An 11363-nucleotide genomic window follows, 5' to 3' on the forward strand; every position below is an offset into this window, starting at 1 on the left:
TTAAATCAACACACTTTTTTTCTTTTTTAGTTCTGAAGGTCAGAAGTCCAAAATGACTCCTATGGAGCTGAGCTCAAGGCATCTAGAGGGCTGTTTCCTGCTGGAGACTCCAGCGGAGAATCCATGCCTCACCCCTTTGACCTACTAAATGCTGCTTCCTGCCCCTCCCTCCAACTTCAAAGCCAGCGCTACAGCATCTTCTCTTTTCCCTGACCTCCTGCCTCCCTCCTGTAAAGCAGGGATCCCCAACATTTTTGGCACCAGGGCCCAGTTTCGTGGAAGACAATTTTTCCACGGTAGGAGGGGGGTTCCGGCGGTAATGCGAGCAATGGGAAGTGGCAGGTGAAGCTTCGCTCACTCGCTCGCCCGCCACTCACCTCCTGCTCTGTGGCCTGGTTCCTAACGGTCCCGGTCCGCGGCCCGGGGGTGGGGGACCCCTGTTGTAAAGGATCCTCCTGATTACATCAAGCCTACTTTGGTCATCCAGGATCATCCCCCCACCTCAAGATCCTTAATCACATCTGCAAAGTCTTTTACCAGGTAAGGGAACATATTCACAGGTTCCAGAAATTAGTATGTGAATGTCTTTGGGGGGAGGCATTATTCAGCCTAGGAAGGCTATTATAAGCATAAATGAGATAATATAAAGGGAGGGCTACAGAACACCATCTGGCATGATGCTATGTAAGTTTTAGTTGCTGTTAATAAAAGTCACACACACACACACAGATGACATGGTGTAGCTAAGATTCGAGCCCATGCCAAAGAAAAGCCCAGATGTCATAGGAACCATAAAATCCCAGAGTAGAGTGAAAAATCCCAGATGGGGATAAGGTTTTGCCTGATTCTGCAACAGACCCAGGAGCGTCTGTCTGGATTCCTTGATTAGGAAGTGCCTTGGATTTACAAGTCAGTGGTTTCACCTCAACCAATAAGATAACACAAAATGCCAGACATGATCTCTGAATTATGGAAGGGACTGGGCTTCTCAGCTTTTATCAGGGTCTAGATGTTTCCCCAGGCACAAGGGAAGTTGAGCTGTAAACATAAACAGAATCACAAGTCATGCCCTCAAGCTTTAATAGCAAGTTGGGGAGTTTCTCCCATGTTTTGAAAGGGCAAATAGGCTCACATTAATTTCATTCCATCATTTAGTATTTCTGATGGTTTTGACAGTCTAAAAAAAAAAAAGAGTGGCTGCTAAAAAAAAAAAGAAAGAAAAAGCCTACTATTTGGAAGACAGCCCGGTGAAACAGAAGAAAGGGAGAACTGGGTTTGGAGCCACCAGGCCTGGACTCCCATCCGTGCTTTGAACCAACATCTTCTGTAACCAAGGGTGGACCCCTCCCCTGGCAGGGCCTCAGTTTCCTCAACAGTAAGGTGAGGGGGCTGAGGTCCCCCCAGGTTCTGATATTAGATCATTCATTGATTCAATTCTTCTGCAATGCCTTCCTCTTTCCCCTACTCCCTCTCTCACCAAAAATTTCATCTTTTTTTCCCCCTTCCCCCAAAGGAGGCTCTTTACTTTGAAAACACTCATTATTTCTAATTTGCACAACAAGTCTAGCTGGTTTGAACAGATGACAGTAGAAGAATCACAGATTTGGGTTTTGCTCTGTCATTTACCAGCTGTGTGATTTTGAGCAAATTACTTAACCTCTCTGTTTCCCCAGCCCTAAAACACAGATCATTCCTCCTCATAGGAATGTTGTGAGGCTTAAATAAAATACACACAAAGAACTTAGAATAGTGGCTCCCATGTAGCAAGTGCTTAATAAAAACTGACATTAACCGTTATTATTAGTGTCACTATATACAATGTTATTATTATCCTTTTCTTTGGCGGATCTCCTAAATCCCACCTTTCAGTGACTTTAATAAAGGCATTTTGAAAAAGTCATTTCAGACGACAAAGTCTCCTGTCCTGATGCCTCTCTTCCAGGAAGAAAGGAAAGCAAGCAAGAAGGAAGAAAAGGAGGAAGCCAGGGAGGGTAGGAAGCAGAGGGAGGAAGAAAATTCAAATACCCAACATCAGAGGGATTTAATCACAAGGAAAGAAAAACACCATCAAAAGCTATAATTTATGGCTTTCAAGAAATTATATCGATGTGAAAAGGAGCATTGAAATTGTGCCTCCTTAGGAGTAAAATAAACAGCTTTCTGGAGAGTTAGGAGATAATTTTACATGAAAACTGAGTTTGTTTAAATGTCAGAAAAAAATGATTAGAATAGTTTTGACTTTCTCCTGCAATAATGGCAGCAACTGGCCTGGAAGATTTTCACTCAAGTTGTTGACGGTGAATCTGACTACAATTGAAATGCGCAGACAAAAGCTCAGGTCCCTGATGGCATCTAGCTGGCAGCCAGTCAAGAAGCGGATGACATCACCTACATCCGGAGACCTGTCTCGGGCCCCTGCCCGGGGATTCCCCCAAAACACGGGACTCTCCTATGGCACCTGCCTTCCTCACCGGGAGAGCAATTCTGATCAAACCCACACTGAGCACGTATTTGCATTTTATGGGGTTTTGTTTAATTACAAAGCTAATATATGTTTATTACAAAGTTTGTTAATATGAGACTAAAAAATAATTTTATTTAATCACTTGCCTTCACCCAAACCCAATCCCATCAGCAAATAAGACTGCAGTAAATATTTCAGGACTGGGAAGATACTTCTTCAGCATTACAAAGAATGTCTATTTCAGGGGCTTCCCTGGTGGCGCAGTGGTTGAGAGTCCGCCTGCCGATGCAGGGGACGCGGGTTCGTGCCCTGGTCCGGGAAGATCCCACCTGCCGCGGAGTGGCTGGGCCCGTGAGCCATGGCTGCTGAGCCTGCGCGTCCGGAGCCTGTGCTCCGCAACGGGAGAGGCCACAGCGGTGAGAGGCCCGCGTACCGCAAAAAAAAAACCACCAGTAATTTCCCAACCAGGGGAGAGCACACCAACATTACCTACACTTTACAGTACACAGCTCAGTGGCTGCTGTCTTGACTACTCTACCACACAGCAGTGTGGGCTCATCACCCCAGTCTTCTTCAGCCTCAAAAACCATTCAGAACTTACTGCCCACGTAGAAGAGTTCTCACGGCAGCACACTAAGTGACAAAAAGACCAAAAAAAAAAAAAAAGAAAAGAAAAGAAACTGTTTTTATTGCTTTACAACAAGCCGGCAACACACACAACAGAATACTCATACACATGACACTTGTACGTCCCCAAACAGAGTATAAAACCAGAATGTGCTCCTCCACTTAAAACGTATTTGTGAAAAGTGAAATCCACAACTTCTGCCAAGAACTTGACTGTTCTCAAGCAGAAGTGATACTTAAAGAGGCAAAGAACGCTATGCTCAAACTTACTGCGTGTGTCTGATCATGGGATTCAAAGCCCTTTCTGCTCAGTCCAGGCAGTGCTATTACTGCACATTTGAGGTGACCATCCTAGGCACTTTAAGACTCTACCTTTTTTCTTTCCAAATTCTTCTGCAGAAAGAGCTGTCAAGAAAATTGTTCTAAAATGCAACTATGCATGGCAATTTATGTCTCATTTCTACTTCTTTCCTCACGATGGAAAATTTGATCAGTCCTTAGCCTGATAACAGCTCTGATGGCCATGCCAAATATCCTACTGTACAAACAGGAAGCCCAAACCCGTGCTAGGCATGAGAGGGTGACACTTCTAAATACCTCCTATTACTCTGGACACACTGGCACCTTCCCTTCAGTGAGCTCCAAGATGCTGTGGATTAAGTCACCATTTTAATAATATCTCTTCAACAGGAAAATTGCATGGCAAGTACTGCCTGAAAATTGGGAGGGGGGCGGTGCCAATGAGATACACGGGACTTGCCCAAAACTGTAAAACCTGACTGTTGGAATAATCAACAACCTGAGAGAATTGCTTACTCGAAAAAACATGACCAAATCAGCTAATTTGTTTGTTTGTTTGTTTTTTAATTCAAGGTTTTCTCTTACTTCCAGACAAAGCACAGCGTTCTTCAGTCAGAACATCACCAGTCAGGGTGTTGAGAATTAACTCCGCTGAGTGGCTTTACACTCCCAGACCCAGCAGTCTACCTGGCTATTAGGTAAAAAGTTTCATAGCTCAGAAATACATCATATGAAATGTCAGTTCAAGATGTGTGTGGACACAATGTTTACCTGCTGCAACAGCAGAATGTTAAGGCAACATCAGAACACAGAGGTGTTTTAAAACGCTACCCCTACTCCCCACCTGGTAAGCAGAGCCAGATGATGTTACTCAATCCTTAATAGAAAAATGTCCCCAAATAATCTGCTGAACTTGACTTCGCAGTTTAATCTTTGATATTTTGATGGCAGTGAGAGAGAACCCTGGGGCTATACTTCCCTTGCAAAAAAATTCAACATCTGATTCACTCAGAAGGTTTAAAATGAGGAAGGAAAATATAAAATAACTTGTCCTTCGCTTGGCAACCATCCTTTTGAGTTAACTATTTTTATACGGTATCCAGGGCATACCTGGGTATGGATGGCTAATTTGGATATACAAAACATCAAGGGTCACTCCTGGAAGAATCACAAACAAGACAGTAAAGCTCTCCATCAGTACATCGACAGCATCAGGGTAAGCAAGAAAAGAACTTTACCAAGAGGTCGGCATTTACACTTTTTGACAGAACTGAAATACACTTGAGTTACAGAGCAAATTCACTGAAACGACAAAGAAAACTCTGTCCTTGTAAAGGCTATTCTTTCACCCCCCAAAAAAGTGTTTCAACTCTGATACACCACACAACCGGTTAAGAAAATGAAGCGCGGTGTTTAGCGATGGGCATCCTAACGACCATGAGAGGCGCCGGGCTGGGGTCAGCGGGGCGCGCGGAGAGCCCCTACTTCTCCGCACAGGCCGCCGCCGTCTCCTTGTTGAAGCCGCGGATGGAGAGGTCGTAGACCACCTCCTCCACTTTCTTCACGTCGTACTTCAGGCCGTCGTAGCGCTTCCGCAGGGAGTCGTTTTTGAGGTTGAGGAGGCGGAAGCCAGAATCCAGCTCGTTGATGAAGGTGGAGATGTGCAGGGGCCGGGAGTAGTCTCCGGCGGTCACGCTGTTGACCGACAGTCTCGACTGCGGGACAGAGAAGCGGGGACGTCACAGCAGGGCTCCTCCTCCTGGTCGCGGCCACCAGGCCCGCGGGACGCAACACGTCTCCATACTGCCCCTCATAATTCCAGTTTTGACAACTGCTTGATCTGACTAACTTACTTAATAACTTAAGAAATCATTGGCCTTTTGTTGGAGTTTCTGTGGCCTCCAACTTTTCCTAAATATGAATAGGTTATAGTGAACACCTTTATAACAGCTTTTTCTCTTCTTCTGAATTACTTTTATAGGATAATTTCTCAGGAGAGAGATGAAGGAGATAAAGGCAAGAATAATTTATACAGTTATATAGTTAAATTGTTCCCCCAGACAATTATATGAATTAACGCAGTCACCAGGAATATATGCCTTACCACTACTTTGAAAGCAGGAGGTATTCTCATCTTCTAAAAATGCAAACAATAGTTAAGTGTGTACAGCCACCTCATCATCTGAACCGCTATCCCAGCAAAACCTAACACCCCCAGTACACAGTCAATGACTACCCTGTGACTGACAGGCGGCTGAGAAAAGAACGAGGCTTCTGAATTTTTGTACCCATTTAAAAAAACTGACAATGAAGTGGAAAAATCAAAAGAGCAAATGACAAATCACTAAGCTTCTTACCAGTTCACTAGCAAGAATGAGAACTCCTGAGAGATAATCTTCTACATCCAGGTGAAATCCCTTCTCCCGATCTGGCTCAACTAAAAAATATAACAAAGTAAAGACAAGGTCGTGATGGAAATACAACTTACACCTAAAAATTTTTTAAAATACAGACACACACACACACACATACACACACATGTAATTTCTCTCAAAGTGAAAAAGGAACAAGTGCTTCAAAACTATCTTTTGAATGTGGACATATCCTTGGCACTGTGGATTTTTCATGCTCTCAAGCAGAATCCAATTTTTCCTTCCATTCTTCTTTCAAAATATAATACCACCAAAGGGCTTCCCTGGTGTCACAGTGGCTAAGAATCTGCCTGCCAATGCAGGGGACATGGGTTCGAGCCCTGGTCCAGGAAGATCCCCCATGCTGCGAAGCAACTAAGCCCGTGCGCCACAACTACTGAGCCCCCGCGCCTAGAGCCCGTGCTCCGCAACAAGAGAAGCCACCGCAATGAGAAGCCCACGCACCGCAATGAAGAGTAGCCCCCGCTCGCCGCAACTAGAGAAAGCCCACACGCAGCAATGAAGACCCAATGCAGCCAAAAATAATAAATACATAAATTTTCAACTAAAAAAATAATAATAATATCACCAAGAATATGTGTTATGTCTGAGAATACCTTTGTTTGTAGAAGTGCACGCTGAAGCACTGAAATGAGAAGTCATGGTCTCTACACCTGGCTTTCAAACGGTTCACACATGCCCCCAAGGCACACACAGTAAGAGACTAAGCAGATGGGCCAAAACGTGAACAAGCAGAGGATCTAAGTGAGGGGTACACAGGGGTTCACTGCACTGTTCTTTCAACTTTTCTGTAGGCTTGACGTTTTTAAAAACTCAAAGGAACGCCCAAGTACAAAGAGCAAGCCACTACAGGTTTTTAGTTTTTCTGTTTCCAAGTAACCAGTTTTCCATTTAGCTCTCATTTGTTTCCATAAATAGAAAGCCCCCCCGCCAAAAGCTCAGCTGGCCCTGCAGGTAGACACGCCTGTGGACACTCACTGCCAAGGATCTCCGTGACTGCCTCTCGAGTCACCAGGGTCTCCGACTCCAAGTACACGACGAAGGCTGCCAAGAAGACCAGGCGCTGTAGCACAAACCTCCAGTGCTCGTGAAACCTGCGGCGAGCGTGAGGCACCAGCGTCAGAAAGACAGGACGGGGGCAGCCATGGCCAGACATGTGAGGAGTGGGGCCCTTTTTCAAATAAAACTTATAAAATGTGTAAGAGCAACGTGACATTTAAGTATATGAGATGGATTCAGCGTAAGTACATTGGACTGGATTTGCCAGTCCAAATTTATAACAATTACTTACTATAATTTTAATGAATGAGAAGCATGATCCAATTTTGATGAATGCAAAACTTTACAACCAAAGGCTATGGACAAGAGCAACTGTGCTTTAGAAGTTTAATCAGTAAATACAATAACACTGCTCTGAGAAAAATAAATGTGGGCGAATGAAGACTGATGAGAACCGCAAGTGTACATCAGCCTCAGAACCTGACTGTGTTATTCTCTGAACTGAGTGCAGGGTATCAAGAAACTCCTGACTCACACACATAGGAAATAACTACCATTTGCAGTCACTAAACAGGTGAAGTTAAAACCTTGGGATACTGCAGTTAAACCAAGCTAGGAGCCTGAAAAAGAAATAAAAATTTTACAACCCCTAGATATTTATGCTATGCCTCCTGATTTTCAAATGTGGCAACAAATTCAAAACCATCTTTCAACAAAACCCAGGCCAAACAAAACATTCTGAGGTCCAGATCAGCCAGAGGGCAGCCTGTGTGTGAACTCCAAACACCATGGTCTCTAAAGACCCTGCCAGTTCTACTGTCCTACTTCTCTAAGCTTCAGTTATTACCTTACAGCAGGGGTCAGCAAACCTTTTCTGTGACTGAGGCTTTGTGGGTCACTTTCAGTCTCTGTCACATACTCTTATTTGGTTTCTTTTTCTTAACAACTCTTTAAAATATAAATATATTTATATAAAATATAAAAGGCCCCAGTAGTTTGCCAGCCCCTACCTTTAAAGAATCTTGTGAGCTTATACTATCCACTCCCCATATACATGTCCTAACTATTTCTTGCCTATAACGTGTCTTAAAAGAACATCTTCTCTAGTGAGAAAGCAAGCGTAAGTAGAAAGTTTAGGTTCCTATTTACTATATTTCATCAACACTCAGTTTTTCCCAGTTTAACATCTATGAAATCAGGATGTATTGTACAATCTACGTTTCAAAATTATGATTAACAAATTTTTTCCCTAGTGGTATGAAAAATAACATTGTATCATAAAATTAATAGTGTTGTACATTCAATGAGATATGGCATAAGATATTACCCACATATGTCACTTGGCAGTGAAATTCGATATTCAGTATATTTATACACACACACATACACTGCCACTTAATCCCATAATGTTAACAGCAAAGATAGGGTTCAACCAACTTCACAAGTAACTTGAATATACTAAAAAGATATTCTCTATTTTGACCTTCACACAATACATATTTTCTTTTTAATTACTTTTCACTGCAAAAATTATACACGTTAAGAAAATTTTGAAAGTAAAAGGGAGAAAAAAGTAAAATCAACAACTTTGTCACCATTAAAATACCACCATTAACAATTCCTTTTCCTTTCTGTTGCTTCTTCTAAGTAGAGGGATTTTTACCGAAGCAATCATTTAGTACATATAATTTTTCTCTTGCCTTTTTTTACTTAACGTTATAAAAGATGCTAGTTGTCTTACAAACCTGTAATACTGTTCAGCAGGAAACTTGGTCTTCAAAGACGTCAGATGTGTTTTTACTGTACCAAAATGTTCTCGAGCTTTCAAACACCTCTTTGGAACTGATCACAAAAAGATAATCGAACATAATAATGACAGACTGAGCAAATTTCAAATACAGTTCTTGCTTAACAATCTATGTAGTCTACCTGGAAATTTTTTTAAAATCTCATGACCAAATGTAGGGTATGCATCTCTGCTTTCAATCTGGCTCTCAAAATTTCATATCTAGCTTCCCTACTAAAAAATAAACAAACAAAAAATTGCTAAAAGGGAATATGTTGGGTAACATACTGGTAAACTGTCATAAATAACCTCATCTTTAAGCTGCCTTTCCTAGTCAGTCCCCAAAGGATGCCTAAAATTGGACTGCTTCTAGCTCCCATATTTGGTCAAAAGGCAGCTTTATAATTATTCTCAATCAGGCTGACCAACTCTGTATCACCTAGAAAAATGACTTGCCCCTGACACCTGTTAATTACATTACTATATCATTATCTATCTGAACCTATATTTCAGCTCTCTCAGTTGTGCTGATGACATCTTACAATGGAGGTTCCGTGTCTAAACTTCTGATACTTCATACCCAAACAAGAGCTGACTGTAAACACATTGACAACATTTTACACTGGTCATTTCATTATCTACAAATGCATATTAAATTACTTTCAATGACTGCAAGACTGGGTTTAAGAAAAAGAGCCAAATAAAAGTTGCTAGATACACAAGACAGTTATGAAACTACCACAATTATCATCAGTATAACTCTATCACAGGAGAAAACATTCTTATTTCCACCTACGTGAAAGTAGAAAATCAAAATACACAGAATTCTGGAAACCTGTAAAATGATCAACTCACCCACTTCACCAATTTTTACTCACCATAAAGCATGAGAGACATTTTGCAGAGTAAATAATACAGATTTGGTATGTCTTCTGGATATAAATTAACTCTTTAAATGAGAGATCAATAAATTGGATAAAAACCTTCAAAATCAAAACAAAGAACTTACTGTCCTGAAACCCAGCACCCTGATGGACCCCTTGCAGTAGAGTTAAAATCTCTCGAGCTGTTTGTTCTAAACTCTGTACAACTTTTCGGATTTCCTAGAAAGAATTAAAGATGAAAATATCAAATAAATCCAACATAATCATTATATTATCATAGCCTCAAAACAAATATACTAAATAGCATATTTGATCTATGACACCTTCATATAGATTCAAAACACTAGCAACCTTTACAAGGACATGAATGGTGCACAAAATATCCACATTTGAATTCTGACTTTTCCACTTACTTCCACTGTGAGACTTTCAGGAAGTCACTAAAAAGCCTTAGATTCCTCATATAGACTTCAAAGGCTAATTGCCACCCACTCACCCAAAATATCCCACTCCAACACTAAAGGAAATGAGGCACCCACACGTAAACCAACAAGAGAAGAATGAAACGCAATACAAGGATCGGGTATTTTTCATTCATTCATTTTGCAAATATTCACTGAGCACATTTTTAGGCACTGTGTAACTACTGAGGAACCAAGCGGACAGTCCCTTCCTTCCTTTAGAGTATAACGGGGGAGGCGTTTAAAAAATAACCATCACACAATTTTTTAATGGTGATGCACTACTAGAAATAAACATAACAGGGTAAAAAATTATTTACATTTTGACAGCAAGGAGGTGAACACGAGATAACCAGGAAAAGAGTGGGAAAGTAGCGCATTCCGGGAAAAGCAAGCAGTACATGCAAAAGTCCTGAGGCAGGAAGCTATTTGGGGAACTAGAGGAATAAAAGGGAGGTAAACTGAGCATAACACACAACGGAAGAAGGCGTAAAGTGAGACTGGAGAGAGAGAGATTTGTGGGCCACAGTAGTCTGGATTTTTATCCTACGTGGAATGTGAAGCCATAGGAGAGTTTTAAAGAGGAGGGCACACGTGCTTTTAAGACACCAATAAACACAACAAACACGTGTCGTCTAAGTCCCAAGCGCTAACTGAGGCTTCGACATAAACATACGCTAAAAAGGAGGAAAACTAACACCCAAATGAGGTAGGTGATGCTAAGGAACCGAGCCCCGAACACAGGGAACCAGGACCTGGCAGTAGAATCGGGGGCCGGGGGAGGGAAGTGCCCTGAGCCGAAACAAGACGGGGAGCAACCCACCCCCGGAGACTTCCCCACCGCTCGAATCTGAGCGACGGAGGAGGGCCGGGCGTCGCGGCCCAGCTAGGCAAGGAGAGGGAAAGGGGATGGGGAGAGTGGGGGCTCGCCTCTCGGATGTCCTGCTCGGCAGCCAAAAAGCCCTGCAGCTCCACGAAGATCTCGCTCACAGACATGGCGCCGGCCGCACAAGGGTCAGCCAGGGCGGCGAGGGTAGCCAGCCGAGTGCGTTCGGGAAACAACCGCCGCAGTCAATCACAACGCCCGCCACCGCCGCGGCCGCGTCCACCGGGCCCTGCTCTGGGGCTGTCGCTGGGGTCCTCCCAGGCCCACGGCGCGCAGGAGGCTGGGCTGTCCGCCGCTCTGCCTGAGGCGCTGCCCGGAAGGCATAGCAAGGTGGGTGGGGCTCTTCCGACAGGCATCACCGGAGACAGCCCGGGAAGGGGTCCTCGGACCACGTGGGCCTGAGGACTGGGGCTTGGGTTTACAGGTGTGGGGCAGCCCGCTATTAGCTCGTGAAGTCCACCCAGGTGTTCTGTTGGGTGTTTGGTGCCAGGAGCCCTGCATGATGCCAAAATCTGAGGATCCTC

At 43.3% G+C, this 11363-nt stretch overlaps 1 protein-coding gene across 2 annotated transcripts; it reads right to left on the bottom strand.

Moving 5' to 3' along the window:
• Positions 1-3131: 3131 nt before the first annotated feature.
• On the bottom strand, positions 3132-11106 carry TSN (translin). Of its 2 annotated transcripts, XM_082630161.1 has the most exons (6): positions 10884-11105; positions 9618-9711; positions 8568-8664; positions 6802-6917; positions 5749-5828; positions 3132-5106 (listed from the first exon to the last, which is right to left on the bottom strand). In XM_082630161.1, exons 1-6 carry the CDS (start codon positions 10947-10949, stop codon positions 4873-4875), a joined length of 687 nt encoding a protein of 228 aa, XP_082486287.1. In that variant the 5' UTR covers positions 10950-11105; the 3' UTR covers positions 3132-4872. The 2 variants fall into 2 exon arrangements, with proteins under 2 accessions (XP_082486287.1, XP_082486288.1); XM_082630162.1 differs by lacking the exon at positions 5749-5828 and having other exon boundaries at positions 10884-11106.
• Positions 11107-11363: the final 257 nt, after the last annotated feature.

Source organism: Mesoplodon mirus (genome assembly GCF_964341445.2).
Source record: "Mesoplodon mirus genome assembly, chromosome: 8".
NCBI lineage: Eukaryota > Metazoa > Chordata > Mammalia > Artiodactyla > Ziphiidae > Mesoplodon > Mesoplodon mirus.